At 52.2% G+C, this 25050-nt stretch overlaps 1 protein-coding gene across 9 annotated transcripts in view; it reads left to right on the top strand.

Annotated features, from left to right (window-relative positions):
• Positions 1–25050, top strand: part of LOC110292296 (calmodulin-binding transcription activator 1) — a 232798-nt gene that overhangs the window by 150996 nt on the left and 56752 nt on the right. For 7 of the 9 annotated variants that reach the window (XM_029476776.1, XM_029476779.1, XM_029476780.1 and 4 more), the window contains 2 exons: positions 2459–2585; positions 9156–9290. In XM_029476776.1, the coding sequence (XP_029332636.1) occupies positions 2459–2585; positions 9156–9290 (262 nt within the window). Of the gene's footprint in view, positions 1–2458; positions 2586–9155; positions 9291–11343; positions 11502–25050 lie in introns of those variants that run through there. The other 2 variants (XM_021159544.2, XM_029476782.1) reach the window with 2 other exon arrangements.

The raw sequence follows: 25050 nt of genomic DNA, 5'->3' as shown, positions 1-25050 counted from the left end.
CCACTGGCTTCAGCTGCACCAGGCAGAAGAAGCTGCAATTAGAACTGTCGGGCATGCACACATCACAAACAATTCAGCGCAGCCGGGGCGGAGTGGTTGCCATGGGAACCGTCCTTGGAATTGATGGATTCTGAGGCGTCCTGCGGCAGTTGCCATGGAGAAGGTCTTGATGTTCCCCGTCTCCACAGCTCTTTGTCCCCATCTCCACCCCGCAGCAACCCATCGTTGAACTAACAGCTGTGGGTTGCAGTTTTCATGTCCCCTCTTCTCACATGGTAACTGTCCGTGGCCTTTTGAAGCCAGTGTTCTCCCACGTCCACCATGGGAGGACCTTGCTCAGAGCAGGACGCCTCACTCAGGCAATCACTTCCAACCCCCTACACCATCACTTTGACAGAGCCCTGAATCTACTTTATGGAACCGCTGGCGGCGGAAAGGCTTCTGAAATCACAGCTACCAGAGGGACTGGGCTACTTCCCGAAGTCACACAGTTACCAAGGACAAGAGCGGATGCTGGGGGTTGGGGGCGGGGAGGAGGCTCAGCAGCTCTTGCAGTTAAGAGTACCTGCTCCTCTTGCAGGGGCTGGGCTTGCTTCTCAGCACCCACATGGTGGCTCACGGCCATCTGTAACTCCAGTTCCAGGGGATCCAGTGCCACCTCCTGACCTCTGAGAGCACCAGACACACACACACATACATGCAGGCAAAAATATACACAATAAATAAATGGAACGGGGGTGGGGCACGCTATGATTTTGGAACTCTGTCTTGAGTTCTCTCCAAACCTCGGTGGCACCACGGAACCATGACCTAAGCTAAACGTCACACCCAGAGGAAAATGTACTTGGCAGCACAGGAGGGTACCTTCCCTCCAAGGGCCGGTCTACGGCTGTGGGTCACAGATAGTCTCAGGACATCATCACAGTAAACTGCTACCTCTTATGGCCAAGGTTAGCCCCAGGCTAAGTCTGGGTTCCAGACGACATTGTAGGAGAGTGGGAGTCTGGAGAGCAAAGAATGGGTAATAGGGCAGGAACAAGCGAGGATTAAGAATAGCAAACGAGAATCAAGAACCGGGACTGAATAGGCGACAGAGTCTGGCAGGCTTGCCTGGGGCAGCAGCGGAGAGCTGTGGCCCAGGCCTGGAGCTGTGGGGAAGTCAGGACTCATTGCCGCAGCTCCTAACCCGGCCTCACTTCAGCTCCTGGAGAGCCTCTCGGCCTGCTCTAGCCAGGGCGCCAGGTGGCGCTCTCCTCCCTATCCAGCACAGCTCTCCGCCCCCCTGCAGGGAAAGGTGTTTACTTGTTTGGGGGTGGGGTGGATGAGCCTCTGGGGTGGGTCTATCCAAGGTTAGCCAGGAGAGCCAGAGGCCAGCGCCCCTGCCTCTACATCCCGGGGCAGAGCTTCCCTCCACCCCGAGTGACCAGCCTCTCTTCTTGGCTAAGCCGTAAGTAGGGGACTTATAGCCTTCTCCACTTGGGGCTCAGGAGAAAGAGAGAGAGAGACACAGAGACACAGAGAGACAGAGAGAGACATTAATCACTAATGGGAACAAAGACCCGGAAAGGGATTTCCTGGGAGCAGCCACATGAGGCTATTTGTTCTGGGGTATTCCTGCTGGCCAGAGCAGGTTAGAGAGAGCCCAGCGTTTCTAATGCTGTCTAGCGCTTGGCCCCTTGGGTCTGTGTAGACAGTTTTCCCTCCACTGGAGCAGAGAAAGGTCTGCCTAGACTCTGTAGGCCAGGCTGCCAGGCTGGTGCCTGCATGTGTGGTGCAGAAGTGCCAATGAGGGGCCATTCTTGTCTCTGCATAGCTCGAGATGCCCTGAATGACACAGCAGGCAGGTAGGGAACTGGAGGGTCAGTCCATCCCAAGCCCCAGCTCAGCCCCTCCAATTCTGAATGTTTCACCTTGTTTTTCTCTCTCCCTATAGAGAGTTCTTCACCTCATCCACTACCTGGGCCTCTCCCCCTTACCATCTCCTGCCACACCCTGGGGGCCCTCCATTTCCCTTCAGTTTCCCACAAGAACATCTGTCCCTTGGGGTGACAGTTTCCAAATCTGAGTTCCCTCCACCTCTCCCCAAATGCATGACTCAGAGTCCCCCGTGTCCCCTCTGCTTCCCTCCTAGGGACCCTGCTGGCTGGTTCTCAGGTGCACCATGGGCTATGTGGCATGGGAAGCCCTTGCCTCCCTCTAGTATCACCCTGAACTTTCAGGGTCAAGATGCCTGGGGGAGGGTCAACGGAGGATGGCCTCTGGGGGATCAGCTGCAGACCTGTCTTCTAGAGGGGCATCTCAGAAGTCAGGGCTTTTTGGAATGGTGTCATAGGGCCTGGGAATCTGCATGTGTAGCCGGCAGCCCTCAGCCCTTCCTGTCTAAGCCTGCAGCTGCAGGGGCGTCCTGTGTGCTGCATTCCCCGGGGGAACTGTTCTATCTCTTCTCTCTCCTCTGCAGGGAGGGGTGAAGGTTCTCATCACAGGCCCATGGCAAGAAGCCAGCAATAATTACAGTTGCCTGTTTGACCAGATCTCCGTGCCTGCATCCCTGATTCAGCCTGGGGTGCTGCGTTGCTACTGCCCAGGTGAGGAGGCTGTGCCAGCGGGGGTTGGGGAGGAAGGAGAACAGATTCTGAGTCAGCCTTGGGGTGACCTTGAGGAAGTCACGCCTTTACTCCGCCTTCCTCAGCCCTGAAGATGTGTGCTCACACAGTCTATTATAACATCTTCAGTTGGGGCTCATGGATCCTGGATCAGCCGGGAATGGTAGGCGTGCACGATGGGGGTGGGGGGGTTGTGAAGAAAACAAAGCAAAAGGACTATTTAAAGAACCAATTAGTCAAGTGGCATATCTGAGATGGGGCCCGGATGGGGCCCGGCCAAAGTGAAGGACTCTCCTACAGCAGAGCTGACCTCACTCCTGCCCTGGCCCAGGCCACCCTGAGGCTCAGAGAACTCAGGGCCCTGTGCTCACAATATTGGCTCATTGGGGCACGAAGCAGGTGAAAGGAAGTCAGGGAAGCCTTCCATGTGGAGGGACTGTGGGGAACTGGGATGTGTGGGCCAAACTAAGAATGAGGAGCACAGGCTCGTTTGAGAGGTAAGCACACACCCATCGAAGCCAGCCAGAAGCTCTGTGGCCTCTGTGGCTCTGTCTTCTCCCTCCCTCATCCTGGGCTTCAGTATCTATCATCTAATTCATGTGACCTTAGGCTTTTTAGCCTGTGATTCTTCAGGTGTCCAGGCATGTATAACTGGCCGATAAGTCAGACACTGACTTGTAACAAGCCACAGAGGAATTGATTTAAAGACAATTATAGAAATTGATTTTAAGACACTTATTTGGTATTCATATAATTTATCGTCTATCGAAGATAAGATCACATTTGCATATTAACAAAATGGAGGGTTTGTTTATCTTTCCACCAAATATTAAATTTTGGCTATTTGATACCAAAGGGCATAGAACATCTTCAATATTTTTCAGTTAACTGATATCTGGATTTTATAATCACCAATACTGAGAATATGCCAGTTTACATAAATATGAAGTATAAAGCGGTAGAAGCTTGACTTTGGGCCACTTTAGAGATTGCCGGAAGCTCTGTCCTAACTGTAAGCCAAAATTCGTGGCGTGATTTCTTTTCTTTAATGAAACTCAAATCTGCAACTCAAAAATCAATCTTTAAAAGCAAACATTCGAATACAATACAATCCGAATGGACTCCTGTGATATCTATGTGCTGAGGAGTGATAGGGATGGAACTATTTGGTATCTGTTTTCAGGAATTGAGCAGAGAACGTGGTGTGAGCTACAAAAACACCGCAGTTCATGACAGACAAGTCCCAGATTAGAGACGAGGTACTTCAGGCAGGGTTTGCTGGAGGCATGTGCCAGGACAGCCACGCAGAGCAAAGCACACACGTTACATGTTCAGTCAAGTCACAGAAGCCAACATGGGCAAGCACAGCCCGGACAGCCTCCGAGTCTCTACGCATTTATGTCAGAGTTTTGGTCGTTGAATGTTTAGAAACCTTTCACTGTTGCCAAACTTGGTGTCAACTCTGGTGTTCCATTTGGCAGTGTCTTATGGGATCATGTGACCCCCGGTTTAGGGAGCTCTGACCTCCTTAGATTGGTATCTCAGTCTGGCTAACTAATCCTTGACCTCTAACAATGACTACTTCCCGGTTAGCCTGTAGACCCCATGAAGGCAGGAGAAACTGTGTCTTTCTTGGAGGCTGTTGTGTCCCCAAGGCTAGCAAGGTGCCTGGGGTGCTGGAGATGTGTAAAGAAGAGACTTGGTCTCCTGGAGTCTGAAAGCAGTTTGGAAAACATGACTTTTCTGTTCTCTTGGCTGGGACTGAGAAACCTTTATCTCATTAACCTCCCACATCATCGGCTCTATGGACAGCTTGTCCACCTAGCCTGGGCAAGGGACAGAGAGGCAAAACAAGGGAGATGGGATATCCTATGTTGTCTGAAACCAGAGACGGTGAAAAAGGGCACTTCTGACAGAAAGGAGGGCACTTCCGGCAGAAAAGAGGGTACTTCCGGCAGAAAGGAGGGTACTTCCGGCAGAAAGGAGGGTACTTCCGGCAGAAAGGAGGGCACTTCCGGCAGAAAGGAGGGCACTTCTGGAAGAGTCAGAATGAGGAAGGAAAGAAGGAACTCCCAGACAGAAGCAGGCTAACCAGGACTGTGCAGACCAACAGGGTTCCTCTATACTCAGTGTGGTCTCTCCCCAGTGCCTGCCTGTCTCACTGACCCTGTCCCCCCTATTGCAACAGTCTGGAGTTTACAAGCCAACCATTCTTCTTCCCCGACCTCTCTCTCATCTCCCTCCCACTTCTTCCTCTCCCCTCCTCACCTTCCTTTGCAACCCACCAGATCAGAATGCTCTGGTCTGTGGGGTTGGCATCAACTGTTCAGCTCAGTCTAGCATGCTCCAGGATGTCATGCCTGGTGCCTATAGCATGCACGCACACGCGTATACACACACACACACACACACACACTCTTTGCTGCTGACCCAGCTCTCACCAGCTCAAAGGCTAGCTCCAGAGGTAGTGGACCAGCCCTAGGTCCTCCCAGAACCCTGCTAAGATTGGACAGCAGCCATCCAGATGGCCGCCCTGAGCCAAGGCAGCCCAGGAGGGATGGCAGCATACTATTAAGCTTTCCACTCTGCACCTGCTGTGGGAAGGGACTTGCCTGGTCTATAAATAGATGCCACATCTTCCTGTACCTGGGCTAAATACCTTGCCTCGGGTTCCTGACAAAGGACTGAGCTTTGTATGACCTCTGAATGGTATCCCGGGTCAGGACCCAGAGGATTCTGGGAGCTAGAGTCAGTCCTACCCAGGTTTGCCCTGTCAATCATGTACCATCTGTGTAACTATACTTCAGAGAATGGTGTGCCTGAACCTTAATCTTCAGAGACCTTCTTCCCACATAGCCAAGAACATAAAGTGATCATGGGTCATGAAGCGCTTGCCTCTGGGGCTCATCTCACAAAAGCTTTTCTAGAGGGAGAGTGGGGAGAAGGAAAGAGAGCCAGGGCTGTTCTGGTCTTCTTAGGTAATTCGTCTGCTGTCCATGCACTTCTGGGTCACCAGCACTAATACGCAGAGCTCATCCAGGCCACTGTTTCTCCTGGTCCCTAGGGAACTTTAGAACGGCCAGTGGTCACTTCGAAAATATCCTTTCTCCAACCAGAGACCACAGAACTAGGGGCTGTGTGCCATGGCCTGACTGCTGGGCACCTTCTGTTGGCAGCCAGCCTCAAAGCATGCCCCATGAGAATACATCGTTTTAACATCCCAACGGAAGCAGGTCCTGCCGGGTGTATTGATCGGTTGGTTCATTTGTTCATTACTTCATCATTTCCAAATCATTTGTAAGAGTCTCCCACTTGGCCATGGATTGAGTAGGTTCCTAGACTATGACTGAGACGAAGTCCCAGCCCATAGGAACACCTGACCCAAAAAGCTTCTAATCCAAAGAGGCTGGGTCAGGCTAGCCAACCGCTTCCTTGGGAGGTGGTGCCAGCTGCTGGGGATGTCATCGTGGGGTCTTCTGCAGGAAACTGAGGCCAGTCCTGAAGGAATAACACCAGACACCAGAACCAAACTGGCCTTGCCAACACAAAGGGGCTCAGGCTGGTGAACACAAGCCAAGCCACCCTAGAGGCTGAGATGGGAAGGGAAGGGAAGGGAAGGGAAGGGAAGGGAAGGGAAGGGAAGGGAAGGGAAAAGGGAAGCACAGAGAACCCAATGTCCACTGCCTGTGAGCCTGGGGCAGCTGCCTGGGCAAACCCAAACCTGACAGAGAACAGAATTCTTCCAAGTTCACACTATCATTGGCAACAGTAGACACATGGTCTGGGTCTGCCCTGAGCCCAAGGAGGCAGTCAAGTCAGATCACTGAGCAAGGGCAACGCCACAGACTAGAAGCAGAAGGTGGAGGAGTCTGCCAAGAAGTCTGCGGGCTCACAGACCCCACTTGGTCTCCTAGGAAGTCGTCAGAAAGCAAAAGAACAGCAAAAAACGCAGAGCGAGCAGTACACGTGTTAAAGCAGCTCACCTAAAGGAGTTACGGACGGCCAGACGGGATCTTGACAGTGACTAGCATTGAGCATGGAGAGCTGAACTGACAAGGTCTTAGCTGTTGGGAGCTACTCTGCTACAGGAAGACAGGAAGGAATGAAGGAACAAAAAGATTCAGCAAGGGGAAGTGGAGAGGGTGTGCCCAGCAGAGGGAGTGTGCCCAGCACAGTGGAGAGGGCGTGCCCAGCAGAGGTCCCTTCTCAGACATGAGGATACACATCCCCGGGAGGCTGGCAGAAGAAGGGTGGCACAGAGCCAGTCTTGGGAAGGGTGGTAGATGTCACAACAGGCAGAGGATAAGGAGAATGCAGAGGCCCTGAGGCAGGAAGAGGTTGGCCAATGGGCATCTGATTATATTGTACTTTCATGGGAAGCCAATGGCTTTAGACAGCAGAGTAGTTTGATCTAAGTTATGTCTTTTAAAGATGATTCTGCGTTGATGTGTTAGTTCACACCTTTAATCCCAGCACTTGGCGGGAGGATTCAGAAGCAGGTGGCTCTCTATGTTTAAGGCCAGTCTGGGCTACACAGTGAGTTCTAGGCTGCCTAAGGTTGTAGAGTGAGACCCTGTCTCCCCCTCTCCCTCATAAGAAGATTATTCTGAGAGAATGGGTTAGGAGGAGCAGTAACCTAAATAGGAAAGCCAGGGCAACTGGGCTAGGGGTGACCTTTAAGGAAGAAGATTCTCCTGGTAACCTCTAGGGGTGCTCAAGACAGCCCCCTCCCCAGGCCTACTGCAGCAGGAACAGACCTGAGACTGTTGGCTTTGTTGCCTTCAGCAAGAGGCCATTGTGTCTGAGACTGTTGGCTTTGTTGCCTTCAGCAAGAGGCCATTGTGTCGGCAGAGGCAAGGTATGGTCATCAATAAGAGCAGAAGCAGACGCAGAGGAGACTCAGAGAGGAAGTCAAGGAAGTCTGTGTGGGTCCTGGGCCTGACACCTTGAATAGACAGGTCCCCCTTGTACTGCATCTCTGGGGATGCTGGGGATGCCTGAGTGTCTGCTACATTCAGCTGTGCTGCCAGTTGTGTAGAAGCCAGGACAGTGACATAGTAGCAGTAACAGAGGGTCCTCCATGGGGACACTGGCCATAAGATATGGCTTCCCCCCACCTGGAGAACAGAGCGCCCTGAGATCACAAGGAAAGTTCTCCGAGTCCTTCCTCCCTGTTGGTATACCAGGCACATCTCTAAGAGAGAACAGAGACCACAATCTTGGAGTGTTGCCCAGGGATGTGGGATGGCAGAAGACTCCAAACATCATTGGGGATCCCTATGCAGAGAAGAACCATGGGAGATTCCTCATGATCCCCAGGGAACCCATCCTTTCAGATTGTGTCCTGGACACCTGGGCGGTGATGTCTCCAAGACCTGCTTTCTATATACACCTCGGTTGGAGAAAGGCCATGGCCAATGAGTCGGGTTTCCCATCGGAAGTGGGATCTGCAGATGTCCTTTGAGGGAAGCCAGAGCTTCACCCTGTCCTCAGGAGCAGCTGACTTGGATGGCTTCCTCATGACCGTAGGCTTCTGAAAGCCAAGAGCCTAAACAGTAATATGATTCCGTGCGTCCTCCCTGGAAGTCAGCCTGCTCCTGCTGGGGGAGGCCCTGAGTATTGGTGTCCCAGCTCCAGAAAAGCAGTTCCCAGAAAACATAACCTGACCCCTATTAGGGGATTGAGCCCCAGCATAGCCACTATAAACTACAGGACATCTTTGGGGACCACAGTGCAGCCCCCAAGAAATCCGTGGTAATATCTTGTTGGTGTAGCCTCCACCCTAGCAGATTTAAGTCTCTGCCTCCAGTAGACTTCTCTCCTGTTCCTAAAGAGAACATTACATCCATTTAATGGTTCAGTTGTTGTTGAGCCCTGAGTTTGCGTCAGAATACAAGCTCAAGCTTTCCCATAGTCCTTGGAAGTAACAGTGTGCTACAGCACACTGCAGCAGCTCAGTAGCTACCCTGCCCACAGCATCTCCAGATAACCAGGCCACAGTGAGAGCCACAGATGAAACTCTTGCTGTCAGCGGGAAGCCAAGTTCCTAAAACATTGAGGATCTTACATGAAGTGAGTCAGGACACGGGGCAGGAAGGGGCCAAAGAAACACAAATTGTCAGATGTACCTAACCCTGGGACAAGTCATGTGTGCTGAGCTCAAGTCCCTGCCCATTCCTGGCATCCCAGGAACAGACAGCTATGTCACAGAGGCTTGTCAAATACGGTGGCACATACCATGAATCCCGGCACTCAGGAGTTGAGACAAGCCGATCTCTGAGAGTTTTGAGACCTGCTAACTATATAGCTAGTTCTAGGCCAACCAGGGCTCTATAGTAGAACTTGTCTCAAAACAAACAAACAAACAATAAACAACCCTCTGGGGATTCCAGACACCTGGTGAATCTGGAGCCAAGAATTTTTTTCAGAAGTGCCACACTTGGGCCCTCTGGGATAGGCGGGCAGAGGCTGGGTTACTAGCTGGTTATCAACTGCAGGAGCGGTAGTTGGGAGGCTAGTCCTCACCCTGACCTCTCTCTTTCTGCCTTTCAGCCCATGACACGGGTCTTGTGACCCTGCAAGTTGCCTTCAACAATCAGATCATCTCTAACTCGGTGGTGTTTGAGTACAAGGCTCGGGCGCTGCCCACACTCCCTTCCTCCCAGCACGACTGGCTGTCACTGGACGGTAAGAATGGCGTTCTGGTCACCTTCTTGGACACAGAGGGAAAGGAAGTATAAATTTGGAAAAAAAAAGAAGGAGCTGGCAGAGAGGGGCAGGGACCGGTGTTGGGGTCTGCCAAGGGAGGACCTGCGGAGTCCTCCCATTGATTGTGAGTACACACTACTGTTCAGCCTGTGTCTGGCTACTTGTGAGCCCTATCTTAACTCATCTTCTCTTGGCAACAGATGAAGCATGTGAGGCTGGCTTGCGGCTGTCACTCCTGCCAAGGTGTCTGAGTGGCTGAATAAGCTTCCCCAGAGCTGGGGGAGCCCAGCAGCTACTCCAGCTGTCAAGCCCCTCTGGTGCTGCCCCTGTATTTCCTACAGGAAGAGGGAGGTGGTCCTGGAGGCATGTCCCAGCCCCGCACCTCCAGGAAAGGCTAGCAGTGTGGGTGCTACAGCAGGCCTTTGTTCAGATGTCAGGCTTGGGTGGCCAGGCTGTGGACCTGAGCTAAGTAGCCAGACCTCCTCCGGGAAGCTCGGCACTCCTGCCATCCCAGCTTCTTGGCTGGTGTTAAGCCTCTGTCTGGTACAACTCCTAACACAAGCCCAGGCTCATAACCATGGCTGAAAGTATACTGCAAAGGAGGGCGGGGCTTGCTAGCCAAGGAGGGGCAGAGGCTTCCAGAGTTGCCGGCCTTGGCCTTGAGTTGATGGATAGATTTCTTTCACCCGGGGAAACAAAAGAATCTCTGCAGAAAAAAACAATGGGAAAGGCCGGCTGAGGGGTGCCAGGGTTAGAAGCTGCCTTCTTTCCCTACTTAGGCATGATACAAGATGCCCCACAGCTGGGCAGTCCTGGGTAGGGTTTTGCAGAGGGAACAAATATAAGACCTAGCCTGAGTACCAGGACAGTCTGTAAAGTGGACAGTCTACAGGGTACCTTTGTTGGAAGTCACAGCAATCCCTGAATGTTGAAGGGCTAAGTACCACTCACCCACAGTAACCGGCTAACTTCAACCTTCCTTCTCCTATTGGCTGATGGTTCAGACCCTGCGGGGCTTTCTAGAACTTCTCAGTATGTTCAGCCCAACCCTATCCCTGCCCCTGTCCCCACACCCACAGGGTGCCTGGCAGCTGCCTTGGCCCATGAACCCTCCAGAGTTACTCCCAGAGGTGGTTTGGGGTCAGCAGGCATCTGCACGCTGGCAGGGCTGCCGAGGAGCTCCGTGCTGGTCTTGGCAGCATCCCTGGCTGAGGCTGGAGCCAACATGAGCTGATGACCTGCAGTGTGTAACAGAGAAGGGCAGGGTGACCAGGGGCTCCTGTTCAGGAAATCCGGTTTCAGTTTTGCAGAGCAAAATGAGGAATGGAGTAGGACACTCTACACAGCCCTAGCTCTCCCAGAGTGACCCTATCAGCCTCCCTAGGGTAGAACCCAGGGATGCTGGGACCAGTGTAAGATCTGTCTTCAAAGCAGAGTCTCAGGCTAAACGGTGCCTTCAAACACTCAAAATATCTGCTGGTCCTTGGAAGCCCAGAAAGCCGGGTATAGCTAGCTAATGGTGCTTATGACTAATGGAAGGCAGGGGAGGATGCTGAGAGGAGAGTAGCCTGCCCACCTCAGACCTCATAACAAACACACTCCCAGGTGGGTCTTAGGCCTGCTTCCCAGCAGCCTCCTGCTCCAAGATCGAGTTCTCTCTTCTGTAGGCCTTCAAGCTGAAATACCTCCAGCCTCTTGGCACAAAACAGGAGAGATGGCATTAAGACCTGGGCATCTGAGCAACCTTGGCTTTGTGTTACCACCCAGGCAGGATCCGGTTAGAACACTAGCTAAATGGGTATGGGAACCACTCTTGAGGAACCAGACTACCCCCACGTTACCCCCTGTGGCATTCTCTTTCCCCTGCTCTTGGCCAGCAGTTCTTTCAAGTAATGGGAGGAGATAAGAGGTGGGGTCAGCAGGACTGAGATCCCACCTGACTGAGAATCTGGGAGCTTCCGGGCGCTTTTAGATCTCTAAATGAACGCGCCCAGCTTGCCCACCATTTCACTCGTCTGATGGGCCGTGGGGGAGGGGAGCAGCGCCGAGACACGCCGGGGGCATAATCTGCCCCAGCGCTGGAGACAGCTGAGACAGCTAGCAGGAGGGCGGGGGTCTCCCGGCCTCCTGCCAACGGGTTGGCTTGGCAGCGAGCTTTGTGTGGAGACAGAAGCTACAGCGGCCAGGCGGGTAAGCATCTCCCCTTCACTCCCTCGCGTCACCATTCCCTGCCGCGCCACGGCCACTGGGCACCTTCTCCATCACAGCTCACCAAACTGCAGGGACGTGTGTGCAAAGGTGGGGGTGGGGGTGAGGAGACTGCAGCACCCGGAGATCTGGGGCAACGCGGGCGGGAAGCGCGCACGCGATGCACACATACGCTTTCCCCACCACGCGCGCGCGCACCGCCGCAATGCGGGGTCTTTTCACGCAGTAGCTGGTGACGCGGGTCCCGTGGGGTTTCAGTGCACGCTGGCTGCCGCAGAACGGCGGGCGTTCATAGGAAGAGCGCGCAGCCGTTCCTGGCAGGGAAAGCGCAAAAGCACTGTGATTGAGGGCTGGTAGCTTTTCAGTCCTTCCTGGCGTCGCCCTCCTCCAACTCTGGAGAGCGCTATTTGTCCTTCCCCTGCCTCAAAGCCCAGGACTGTTTGGGGGAAAAGTATTTCAGCCTTTGCTGCTTTAGAACAATGGACTTGTTTACCGGATTCAGGGCCAGGTGGGGGCGCCTGGTCCCGAAACGCAGAGCATTAGCGCGCACTAGGCGCGTGCACGCAGCAGCTGCGGCTCCGCCTTTGTCCTCGCCGTCGCCGTCTTTGTCCCCTCTGCAGTCGTTGTCCCTAAAGCTCAGTTTTGTCTGCTACGCAGCTTTTGTGTGTGCAGCCCCACCCATCAGAAAGCGATTTTTTTTCTCTAGGTGGGGTCCTGTGGCTCAGGATTTAAGGTCCCCAAACCTCCGCTAGGGCAAAGCAGAGAATGGGCTTGTAGAAGGGGGAAGCGTAGATGCCACAGCCGAGAGCCTTCTGAACCACCACACCTTCTCAAGACCTAGGGAGTTTCTCCATAGTACTTTCCTTAACGGGGCGCTGGGGACAAAGGACCACGTCTGCTGAGACCCCATTGCACAGGCAGCCTGCTGTAGTATGCAATGCGTGGTTGAGTTATGATTGCACGGACTCCTGTAGGTGCAGACAAGCCTAAGGGAAACCGAGCTTTAATCCACCCTACAGCTCCAAAGCTCCACGGGAGGGGGGGGGGCACTTGAAGGCCAGTTATCGGCCAGGCTAAGAGGGATGGAAAGAGGGAGTGTCAGGGAAGAGAGGACAGAAGGGAGGAAAGCCTCCATCTTTGTCCAGGCTCTGAGTACTGCCACATTTCTCCCCAATGTCTAGATCCAGAACAAATGTCCCAGGTCATTTGCATAGGACCCCGGGATGGTCAGCAATAGGGCTTGCAAGGGGACACTGCTCCAGACTGGAAGTAGGCAAGCCATGAAGTTTGTTTCCCAGGAGACTGTCTGGTAGGGCTTCTGGGAAGCGTCTCCCCTGTCTGCCTTGGGTCCAGTGGATACTCACAGCCAGGGCCATGCTCAGATCTGTGCTTGTGTCCATAAAGAGAATAAGGCCAGGCCACTCCTACTCGCCACAACAGCCCTGGTCCTGAGGGTGAGCTAGGCAGATGCTCATTCGGCCACAGGCAGTGGGGTACCAGGTGACCTCTGTCCCTGGAGTGGAACCTGTGTGTGTGTCTTGTCCTTGTTTCCTTGTAACCATCTGATTCTAGAGAAGGTGGGCTAAGGAGATTCAGGGGTTCCCTGCCCCCACTCTCAGCCCTCCTGTCTTCTTGAACCTCTGTAAGCTGCTTAGATTGTTGCTCTGCTCCTCCAACAGCTGAGAGAACTTGAATAAGAGATGGAAGCAGCTCTCCTGGGCTGGTCACCTGGACAGGCCTGCTGACTTCACCCTAGGGAGGGAGGGACCTTGTCATCTCAGGCAAGGAGGGAGCTGGGGCCGGGAGCTCAAGTTCCAGATCCAGGTGCCTGCCTCCCAAGCTGGCCTCAACCAGGCCAGAGGTCTCCTTCAACTCATAGGACAGAGATTATTCCCTGACACACATATATATACACCCCGACCCCAGCACCCTGGCTTTGGCCTAAAAGAAAAGGTAAGGTCTGGCTTTCTAGTTTAGTCTGGTCTGACCTGCCCTCTATGCAAACAAATGGGAGAGATGCAGCTGCCTCTACGCTGTGCTGTAGCTGTGAGCAGGTCTAGCCCTGGCATATGGTCCCCTCCTAGTGGGCTTCTGACCCCAGCCTGTGCCCGCCAGGGCTAGGGGTTCACCCAGGCATAGATACATTGAATATAATCCTGAGACTATAGAAACCTCGGGAGCTAGAGGCCCTACACGAAGTCTAGCTGTGCCAGTGGCTCCCAAGAGGCCTCTGGGATGCTTCTTCACCCAATGGTATTCCAGGGCCTTCCGACGAGTGGACCCAGGCCCTTGTAGCCCAGTTCGTGGTCCCCACTGTCCAGTCCATCTGGACATCATACTCATAGGGCCTGCTGGGTGACAGAAGATAGTACATGTAGGTAAGCAGAAACCTAGAGCAATCCAAAGATGTCCTTCCCCACATAATGAAGGAAGAGAAAAAAGTTAATTTTGTATATTTTATAGCACAGAATACAATATTCACAAGAGGGATCTCACTATGTGTCCTTGGTTGGCCTGAAACTCACAGAGACTCACCTACCTCTGCCTTCCAGTGCTAGGATTAAAAGCATGGGCTGCCGCACACAGTCCACAGATTTTTTTTTTTAAAGAAAAGACAATGGTTAACTGTCTTACCTTAGATAACAGCTTTGAATCCTAGCATAGTTAAGGCCTAGAAGCACAAGGTCACTCTGTCCTGCCTCTAGGGAGACTGTAGACTTACTGTCACCAGAGCTGGCCAGTAAGTAAGCAAAGACTAGAGAGGGAATAAGGACCCCACCTGGAGCTTTCCTGGTCTACCTGGAGTGAGCTTTGGGCAAACAAATACTTGTTAGTACATGGGTTTCTGGCTGCTTCCGTGTACAACAGCAACCTGGGGGACACAGGTTACAGCAGGGTTGATTTGAGCCAGTCTCACACTAGGGTCTTGGAGCTGAGTGGCATGAGGAGGGTCTTGGGGCTGAGTGACAGGACAAGACTCTTAGGGCTGAGTGGCAGGAGGAGGGTCTTGGGGCTGAGTGACAGAAGGAGGGTCTTGGGNTGACAGGACAAGACTCTTAGGGCTGAGTGGCAGGAGGAGGGTCTTGGGGCTGAGTGACAGAAGGAGGGTCTTGGGGCTGAGTGACAGGACAAGGATCTTAGGGCTGAGTGGCAGGAGGAGGGTCTTGGGGCTGAGTGACAGAAGGAGGGTCTTGGGGAGGGTCTTGGGACTGAGTGGTAGGAGGAGGGTCTTGGAGCAGGGGATGGGTCAGGAGGAGGAGTGTCCCCTCTGGGTGTGGCCAGTGTCTTCTCCATCTTGTCAGTTCCTCCTGTTCTTTGTGGGGTCCACATCACAAGTTGAGGGTGTGGGTAGTTTTCCTTTCTGTTGCTGTGGTAAAATACTCTGATCGAAGGCAACTTATGGGAGAGAAGAACTTATGTGGCTTATACATTCACGTCATCATCCGCCATCTTGGGTAGTTAGATCAGGAACTCAAGCAGGACCTGGAAGCAGAAACCATGGGAGGCTTTTTGCTGGCTTAGCCTGGTTAGCTTTCTTTACAGCCCAGACCACCTGCCCAAGAGATGAAGTTGCCCACAGAGGGGTGGGCGTTCCCACCTCAACTTTCAACCAAGACAATTCCTTATAGACATAGCACAGGCAGTCCTTTAATCTGGTCATCCTTTTATCGGGACTCTAGGTTGTGTTAAGTTGGCAGTTAAAGCTAACTAGGGTAGGTCCAGCTGCTTGGGTCCTGTGCTCTGTTGCGTGATTCATGTCTGTATCCAGCTGTGGCAAGCGTCTTGACTCCCGAGGCTCCTAGTCAGCCCATCTCCTGGGCAAGGGAAAGTAACTTCCTGCTGTTTACATCTGGAGCCACCCTAAGTGACTTTGTACAGAACTCCTCTCTGTGGCTAAGAACAAGTGTCCCTGCAGCTGCCTCACTGCACCTTCTTGCAGTAGTGACAAATAACACCCTGCCAAAAAGGGTCATTTAGGAGAGAGGACAGCCCCTACAGAGGCCAAAGAAATAACCATTGCCACTTCAACCCAGCTGCTTGGGTAGAAAGCAGAGAAATGTATCATGGAGGAAGCCTGAGGACCTGGTAGGTATAGGCTGTATTGTGGACCTGGCTCCCAACCACTGGGGGGGCTGAGTTGACTATGTCCCAAGCCTGTGGGAGAGAGGCTCTGATGGACACCATCAGCGACGCCCCTTTGACTACTGTATTCTCCTATGGCTGCTGTATAGTTACCATGGATGGCAGAAATAGAAGCCCAAGGTACAGGGCAGCAGGGCCAGACTCCCCTCAGAGGATGTAAGAAGAGTTCCCTATCATCTCACCCAATGGCAGATAGCTATTAACATTCTTTGTCACCTAATATGATGTAGCAGTATAACCCCAGTCCCTCTTCCACTGGCACGTGGTCATCTCTCTTCTCTGTGTCTCTGTTTCTATGTAAGGAGCCACCTAGTCCACTGTGACCTCACTAACTAGCCGTCTCTGGAATGTGGCCCTACTTCTGCATCAGATCACACGCTGAGGTTCCAGTAGGCAACCCAGCACGCCAGCCCTTGAGGACTCATGTCCGGGGGCATCCAGAAGAATACTGCAGCGGTTTGAGTGAAGCACCCTCCCTAGTTCCTGTCATTTGATTACTTGGTCTTCAGTTGGTAGTGCTGTTTGACAGGTTTAGGAGGCAACAAGGAGGCCTTGTTGGGGGAAAGTATGGTACTAGGGGGTGGAGCTTGAGGTTTCAAAGCCTTTACCATTCCCAGTGTCTTCCCAGTGTGTCTGTTCCCTTGTGGTTGAGATGTGAGCTCTCAGCTGTTGTGCTACTGTGCCTGCCTGTTGCCACACGTGATGGTGCTAGACTCATCCCTCTGGGCCATAAGCCCAAATAAACCCTTCCCTAAGTGGCCTTGGTCATGGAATTTTATCACAGCAACAAAAAAGTAACCAAGACAGATACCCAGTGTGGTCCTGGCCATCTTTAGCCTTGCTGAAAGCGAGCTGAGTTGCAGAGAACACAGACAACCCACCGGGGTTTGATCTCTGTGGGACTCTGACCAGATGTGGTGAGGTCGGCAGCAGGGTGCAGACCCATGCTTAGGAGCAGTCTGTCAAGGGAGTGTACTCCACACAACAGTGAGCATTTATCTTGTGGATTCTGGGATATCCACAAAGAAAGCAATCTACTGCTTGACAATGATGCTCTGCTGGTCCTGAGAGACAGGACAGAAAAGGCATTGACATCCAGTTTTTGATCCCCCACATCTGTGTACCATGGACATGTGGACAAGCATATCCCTTGCCAAGATCATAGTAGGTCCCTATTGACCACATGACCCTTAAGCCCCAGGCCCCCTGCTGATTGGTCCTGCCTCTTTTGAAGCCCCTTTGCCCCACTCTCTGGACCTTCACACTCTCCTCCAGCTCCTTTCAACTCTTCTGCCTGTCACCAGCTCCTCCTTCTGGAAGGTTCTATACATGCCTGTGTAGCTGGCCTCTTTCTTTCCCTGAGGACTCAAGCCTGGGTCTAACCAACTCTGTCATCTACCAGTGTGTTAGTGGCTTCTTCTTATTGCTATGACCAAGGAAGGATTTCATCCCATCATTGTGGGAAAGGTATGCATAGTAGTGAGACCTTAACATGATGTCCAGTCAGGAGTCAAAGTGCTCAGGCCAGGACCAGAGGCAGCTATAGCATACAAGACCTTCCCCTAGCAGCCCTCCTCTAGCCAGGCATATCTCAAAAATTTTGTAACCTCCACAAACAGCACCGCTGGCTGGACACTCAGCATTCAAATACAAGAACACAGGACATGGTGACCACTCCTCACTATGTCTTCCCAGATCTAGACCTGTCACGTGGCTACCCACATCCCACACTTCTTCCTGGCCTTTTCGATGAACCACAGGAAAAGAGTGGACTCCCTGCTTCCTCCCCTCTCCCCTCTATGTTGCCTCCAGCCCGGTACTTTTCTCTCCTTCATTTCTTTCATGCTTTCTACTTCTCCCCATCCCCAACACCACTGTCATGCAGCTCAAAATAGTTGTGCACGTCCTAGCCTGTCTCCTGGCCTCCTTCCCCCACCCCGGCACTCATTCTTCCATCATCCCATAAATATGTGCTAAGCCTCTGTCGGGTGCCAGGCACTGGTCTAGGCCCTGGGGAGTCTTAACTCTCCCAGGGGGTTATCTTCCAGTGGGGAGAAAGACAAACGACAAGTTGCAGGTAGAAACACCAGCTGGCAGTGATTGCTAAATAGAAACATCGAGCAATCTGATCCAGGAGAGGTTCCAGGCAGGTATTTGGGGTTGGGGAGGAAGAGAGACACCTGTGAAGGTGAGGTGTGTGTGTGTGTTTGGTGGGAGGAGGATAGAATTCAACTCACAGGAAGAACATGCTAGGCAGAAAGTTTCTCAAGAACACGGTCCCCAGGAGGGTGGGAATGAGCTGGGTATTCTGGTACATCCAAGGAAGATGATGTTGCAGGGAGAATCAGCTAGACTCCAGACGCTCCAGTCCACAGGAGCTCTGTCATCCAGTGTAGGGAGCTAACACTTCATCCTAAGGTCAGTAGGGAGACTCCATGGAGGAGGAACCCGTGTATTCAGGCATGTGCTAAATGGGTGAAGGGGTGCACCCAGATGTATGTTTAGGTAGGTTACAAGACACATTCAGGTGTGTTTGCCAGTCCACCCCAGCTGCTGTTTGGAGAATGCACTGTGTCTCCATCTGCAGGCCCCCTTCCCAGAGGCCAGAGCATCCCCTAAGGCAACAGGTGCTAGGAGTGACTCTGACAGAGCTTATGACAATCTGCAGAGACACCGGATTTGAGAGACATTTGGATGTAAACAACAGATGTCCTGCTGGGGTTTGAATGTCTAATGAGGAAGGGGACTAGGTGGGTTGATGTCCAGATTTGGGCTTTTAAGAGCTAGAGGGACAGCAACTTACATTCATCGATGGAGAAGTTTGAAGAAGCCCCTGTGGGAGCCACTGGCAATGAGAAGCTTGGTTTTGGTGTGGTTAGGTGGGGACACCAATGCCACAGTTGGCTTTGAAGGTCTGGAGATGATGGAGAATAAGGAACAAAACAGAGATTGGGGGATCATGAATATATGGGTGGCTATGTGTAATTGCTCCATGAAACAGTATAGAAAGAGAAGCTGTGGTAACCACAGGCTAGACCTGGAAGTGGTGGCAAACCCTTTAATCCCAGCTCTTGGGAGGCAGAGGCAGGCAGATTTCTGAGTTCAAGGCCAGCCTGGGTCTATAGAGCAAGATTCAGGAAAACCAGATTTCACAGAAACCCTATTTAAAACAAACAAACAAACAAACAAACAAACAAACAAACAAAAGCAGAAAGGACCACAGGCTGGCCTAGCTCTTACCCATAAGCAGAAGAGGAGCCGGCAAAGAGACTGTGTAGCCAGCAAGGTGGAAGGTGGAAGACATGGAGGGTGGGATCCCCAGGAGGCTGAGAGAAGAAAGCATTTCAAGAAGGCCTTGGTCATCATGACCAGTGCCAAGTGAAGAAGAGAGAGAACATCCCAGCCAGGGGGACCCATGTGTTGTTGGAAGAGTCTAGAAGAGTCAGGGAAAGACCAAGCTTAGAGAACTCAAGACTGTGGCCGAGATTTCAGACACCATACTGCCAAGCCTGTCTCAGCTCATGCCCTCTGTTGCCCTGGGGCAGGGCAACAGAGGGCATGAGCCTCTCTCAGGCTGACCTGGTGGGGAGGCCCCTGTGCCTCCCACTGTTTGCTCCTCCTACTGCACATCTGGAGCAGGGAATCCAATTTCTCCTTCTCCTACCTTATCTGTTTGCTAGGTCCATGGGCAAGAGGAAGGTAGCCTCTAAGCCCTGCATCTGCCCAGAGTCCAAGAGAGACCCCCCCTCTTCACTCTTCCAATCTGGGGTTGAACACTAATCAGGAACAAATGATGATCGTCCCCACCCAAATAGTATACTGATGTCAGATGAGAGGAGGCAGCTCTAACCTCCTGGCCACTGGATGCTGCCATAACTCAGGGATCCTATCGGTAGGAAGACTGTCCTTTAAGTCTGCCGTGTGGCCATCCGACTGGCTTCCATGGGCTTTCCTAAGCCAAGCTCCAGTCGTCCATCCATCTGAGAAAGCATGAAGAGGCTGGTCTGTAGATCCAGCAGCCGAGAGACATGGTCCTGAGACCAGGAGTCTGGAAAGCCTCAACAGCAAGGAAGCAAAGAGCAGGATGCAGGTTGGGACCTCTGGAGACTTCAGAAGAAGACACTGCCCAGGTCGTGAAGCTCCAGGTGGGGCCAAGGGGTCAGCCTTCAGCCTCTAACAGGAGCCAAGGCTAAGGCCTCTCCTTCTCCAAGTTTCTAAAAACACACACATATCTGGTTCTGTCTGTGTGGTCCAGTGACCTTATCTCTCACCTCCATGACACCAGGGCATTCCACAATCTTTGATGGACTGCAGACCAGCTCCCTACGATGTAGTCATGGCCCACTGTAAACTAATGACATAAGAAGTTAAGAAAAAGGGGAGGGGTAGGGTTTTTTTTTTTGTTAGAACCAGCACAGAGTGAAAAGCGTATATGAAAAACAAACCTAGGGCTCACTAGCAGGAAGCCTGAGCCCCCAGAAGGCCAGCGACCCCAAACCAAACCACGGCCGACCAAAATGGAAGTCTCCAAATAGTTCCCTCTGCACAATGTCCTCCCTTCCCCACCCCACAGCCAAGCATCCCTCAGCCCGGGAGACAGGAAGGCAGATGAAAAAGAAGCTGGCTGGAAGCTAGCGACATAGGTTATAGCTTCTTTACCGGGGTCAAGGGTCATGAGAGGTGACCTGGCTGAACAAGCTGATGCTCTTTGCTAACGCTTACACCAACAAGAGAGGTGGAACCTGATTCCCACTCTGGGCTCTAGATGCCACATGCCAGCAGATGGGGACAATCCCCAGTGGTGGCTTCTGGGGGACTTTTCTCCTACTGCAACATGAGATGTGTGGGGGTGTGAGTGGAGGATTCCATCCCCACCTTGGAGAGTCACCCTTGAGTCAATTCGCTGACACCAGGCTGCACTGACTGGTCTGGAGACACACAGATGAGCTGCCATTGTTACTGCCCAGCCAGGGCTAACAGCAGCTTTCAAAGATCATCATGCCCCAGGCCATATCCACAAAGTATTCACGTGGTGCCCTTACTCTGACTTTCCAGCAACCTTTCAGGTCCTTGTGCACAGGGAAGAACTGAGACACCAGAGTAAGCAGGTGGTACAGGGAGCAGAGGACACAGTGACCCTCCCTTTACCTCCATGCCATGGGCATCTGTCCTCTCACTCTCTCCCCAGGCCCTGTGGTGCTGCCTGAGTGTTGTCCCCAGAGCTTGAAGCAAGCTCCCTCTCACTGCCCCTTGAAGAAAGCCTGCATATCCTGCTTTCCCATAATGCTTTGTAAATTCCTTCATTAGCAGTTTCCCCTGAACTCATTACTGGAGTAGAGCGTGTTCCCTCTAGCTGCCAGGTGCTGTCCCAGTGCTGGGAATCAGGGCAGGTGCAGCTGGGTTGATGAGGTCCTTGTACTTGCCAAGCTTAAACTCGGGATGCTTCTGATGAGGCAGGACTCCTCAGTGAGGACTAGGAGGGATTTGTTGAAGAAATGGCCTTTGAAGAGATCAGTAGGAAGAGCAAATGTTGACTCCATGAAAACAGAAGATAAGAAGATTCCAGGCCAAGGTGACATCCACAGGAGCTCTGTGATGGGAGAGAGGTTCTGGTGAAGGCCATGAGATGGGAGAGAAGTGGTGTGGGTCTAGCTGGCACTGACCACAGCACTCCGATTAAAGAAGCCCTGAAGTACACAAGGTAGACCAGTTAGCTGTTCTGATAAAAGATGGCAGCTCAGAGGAGAAGGTACAGAGTTAAGAAACAAGAAGGCGAGGTGACATTAGTACAGCCTGTGGAAGGATTGCCTATGGGCTCCACACCATTCACCTTGGAGGACTGGTCCTGAGTTTGATGGAGCTTGATTGAGGGCCCTCTGGAACTTTTGTGAGAAAAGTCAATGGTATGTGACCATACACTTCAGAATCCAAGAAAGCTGACAAGCGGGAGATGGGTGTCTGCGAGGAGGTGGTCCTGGATAGAAGGAGGCAGTGAATATGGATGAGATTGACAAGGACAAGAAAATAGCTGAGCCGGGCGTGGTGGCGCACGCCTTTAAAAGATCCCAGCACTCGGGAGGCAGAGGCAGGCGGATTTCTGAGTTCGAGGCCAGCCTGGTCTACAAAGTGAGTGCCAGGACAGCCAGGGCTACACAGAGAAACCCTGTCTCGAAAAACCAAAAAAAAAAAAAAAAAAAGAAAATAGCTGAGTCCCAAGGGATTTTTATCTTAATTAGCACTGTAAGAGACATAGGGATGTAGCTATCCTCAATAATTGGTTCTTCAAGGGATGGATGAGTGGATGAATTGACAGATGGATGGGCAGCAAGCGGGTGATCATGATGGATGAGGAGGGAGATGAGTGGGTAGATGGATGGATTGATGAATAGACAGATGGATGGGTGGGTGGGTGGATAGATGAATGGATTTATGGATAGACAGTGGGTGGGTAGATGGATGGATTGATGAATAGACAGATGGATGGGTGGGTGGGTGGGTGGATAGGTGGTGGGGTAGATGAGTGGATGGACTAATGGATGGACAGATGAATGGACAAATGAGTCACTAGGGGAGCCCAGTGCTGTCTTTGTACCCTCCATCCCCACAGCTTGTGCTGGCTTTAGGATGTCAGAACCAAGCGGGGGAAGGTGTCCATCCTTAACCTTTTCTGCTCTTTGTCTCACTGGGCAAGCTTCAGGCAAGTGACCTAAGACAAGCATGTAGAAGCTTGATGGTCCACTTAAGAGATCACCTGGAGGGGATGGAGGGTTCTCCCTTCGGCTCCCTGTTGGTGGGAAAGCAACAGGAGAGCAATTTTGCCTTCAGACCTACTCATCCTCTGACCATCAGAGAGGCAGGAAAGTTCCCAGCAAAGTCACTGCCTGGCATCCTGCCCTCCAGGGGGGGCTTCATTGACCTTCTGTGACACCAACTACGTGTTCAAAGATCCCGAAGAGCCCTTGATAAATTAAGAAAAAGACAGTGGAGGTTGTTAGTCTCGCCCCAGAAGGACACAGATACAGTCAGAAACAGCCACCATGCATACGTCTAGGGGGTTACGAAATACAGAGCTCCCATTTTCTTCTGAGCATGCCCCGGTAGATTACATTCTTCTATCTTCGAGGCGGGAAGAAGGAGTGATGAAGATCCCTGTGTGGTCACTTGTTTTTAAAGCACCGTTGTGCAGCTCATTCATTTTTATACAGAAACATAACGTGAGTGAGTGTTTTGTCTTCTATGGAGGCTATCACGGACAGGACAGCTTTGTTTTCCCTGGGCTTCGATGTGAGATTAAGTGAGAAAATGCAGGTGCCTTGGTAGTCAGGGTTATTACCCTAATACATCACTTCAGTCACAACTGGAAAGACCCTGAGTCTCACTTCCATTCTACAGACAGCACCCCAACCTGGAGCAACGCTCTCTGTTTTGGTAAATGTTCTCCCAAAGGGCCCTTTACTGCGGGAGACTTACGAACAGCTTCTCCGCCTGCCCACCAACTCCCTCTCCCTGGGGGATGGACCTGGCTTTGCGAACAGTGGCCAGCTGATAGGTGCAATAATCAGCCATCTGATTATTATTATTATTATAATACTGTGGAGACCATTCAAGATGTAATGCTTAAGGCATGTGGTGGTGTTGATTATACCACCGGAAGGCTGGGTCTGGGCTATCCCGCAACAGCTAAAGCCAGAGAATCAGGATAGAAGACTGCAAACGGCCTGTATGGAGGGCTCTGGAGCCAGTGCCATGCCAGAGCCATGAGCAGGATTCCAGAAGGCTGGGCTTGATGTAACTGAAGCCACCAGTGCCCTGGAACTTGGAAGTCCCTTAGGATCTCTTACTCCTTTGTTTTGAGCTAGTCTCATTCTGTAGCCCAGGCTGCAATGCCCCTGCCTCATCCTCCAGAGCACTGGGACTGCAGGCTTATATGCTACTGTGCTTGTCCAGCCTGATGCATTTTGAGAACACTTCTACCTCCCCCACCCCCAAAATATCAGGCAAGAGCAAGCTGAGTGGAGAAGCAAAAAGGTCTGGAACTCCAAGACATCCCCCTGCATCAGAGGCTGCCTGTCTCATCTCCCCTCCCATCCCTCCCCGTTCTTTCTACACTTTTTGAATCTCTTTTCTTCCCCTCACTTCCCCTTGGCCCCCATTTTTTGTTTCATTGTTGCTGCTGTCAGGGACTAAGCCCTGACCCTCGTGTGTGTGTGTGTGTGTGTGTGTGTGTGTGTGTTCATCTCTATATGGTTTTGTTCCCAATAAGAAAGTGAGCAAGACACAGGTAGTATTTTGAGTCACCTGAACAGGAATTAAACCACAGAGGACAGGTGGGTGGGGTGTTTCTTGTTCTTGTGGCAAGTGGAGCAATCCAGGGTTATCTGGTCTCCATCTCTGGCTAGGGGAGTCCCTGATCACAGTGTCAGCCGCTAGATGCGAACGGACCTAGAAAAAGTGGTCAGCAGAACCAAACAAAGTCCCAGAGCCTGGAGCTGGCACCAGGGGGATGTGGCTACATGGAGAGGAGCCACTGTGGAGGAGACATGATCATAGTGTCAGAGAAAGGCCAGCAGGAGTGACCCAGCCACGTTTCCCATGGCCACACTCTTGCCCTTTCTGATAATCGCGTTTAGCACCTAGAGTGCCTGCAGAGTCCCTGAGATAAATCTGTCCCTCTGCCCTGTCCCGGGGTGCTCACCTAGCTGTTACTTCCATAGATGTCTCATGACCACTCTGAGGATGATTCCAAGGTGGCTGTCATTCTAAGTGGCTAGCCTTTTGACTCTGTCATTGCCTACTTGTCTTGGTCAGACCCCCACTTTTTAAAGAGGTATCTGATGATGGCAGCTTTAGTCCATGCATTTCTTGTGTGTGCGTGTGCGCGCATGTGTGCTTGCTTGCCTGCGTGTGCGCATGCATACACGTTCTATTTTTTGAAACAGGAGGGTCTTACTGTGTATCCCTGGCTGTGCTAGAACTCACTATATAGACCAGGCTAGCCCTGAATTCGTAGCAATCAGCCTCCCTCTGCCTCTTCAATACTGTGACTAAAGGCACACCACTGCACCTGGTTGACTAATCTGTGTATTTATGAGTGTGCCTTTCTTATGGAGAAGTGGTGTCTGCATGGTTGTAGGTACCCCCAGTCTTCTTAGGGGGAGCGGTCTGCCTTGTACAAAGGCCAACTTCAGCCTCGGGTGCTCTCAACCCTCAAGCCCTACCTCCATAAAGACTGAGCGAGGGATGCTCTGGTTTGAACGAGGAGCCATGAGGGAGGGTTAGGGAGGCTTCCATGCTCTCCACAGAGGAGGCCTGTGAGCTGTGCCAGACAAAGAAATGCATAAAACTGGGTTTGGGCTGAGCTTGTCTTAGCTGATACAGTGCCTGCTGG

Source organism: Mus caroli, chromosome 4, assembly GCF_900094665.2.
Source record: "Mus caroli chromosome 4, CAROLI_EIJ_v1.1, whole genome shotgun sequence".
NCBI classification, from domain to species: Eukaryota; Metazoa; Chordata; class Mammalia; order Rodentia; family Muridae; genus Mus; species Mus caroli.
The sequence above is the reverse complement of the archived record's forward strand: the minus strand, read 5'-3'. Positions and strand labels throughout refer to the sequence as shown.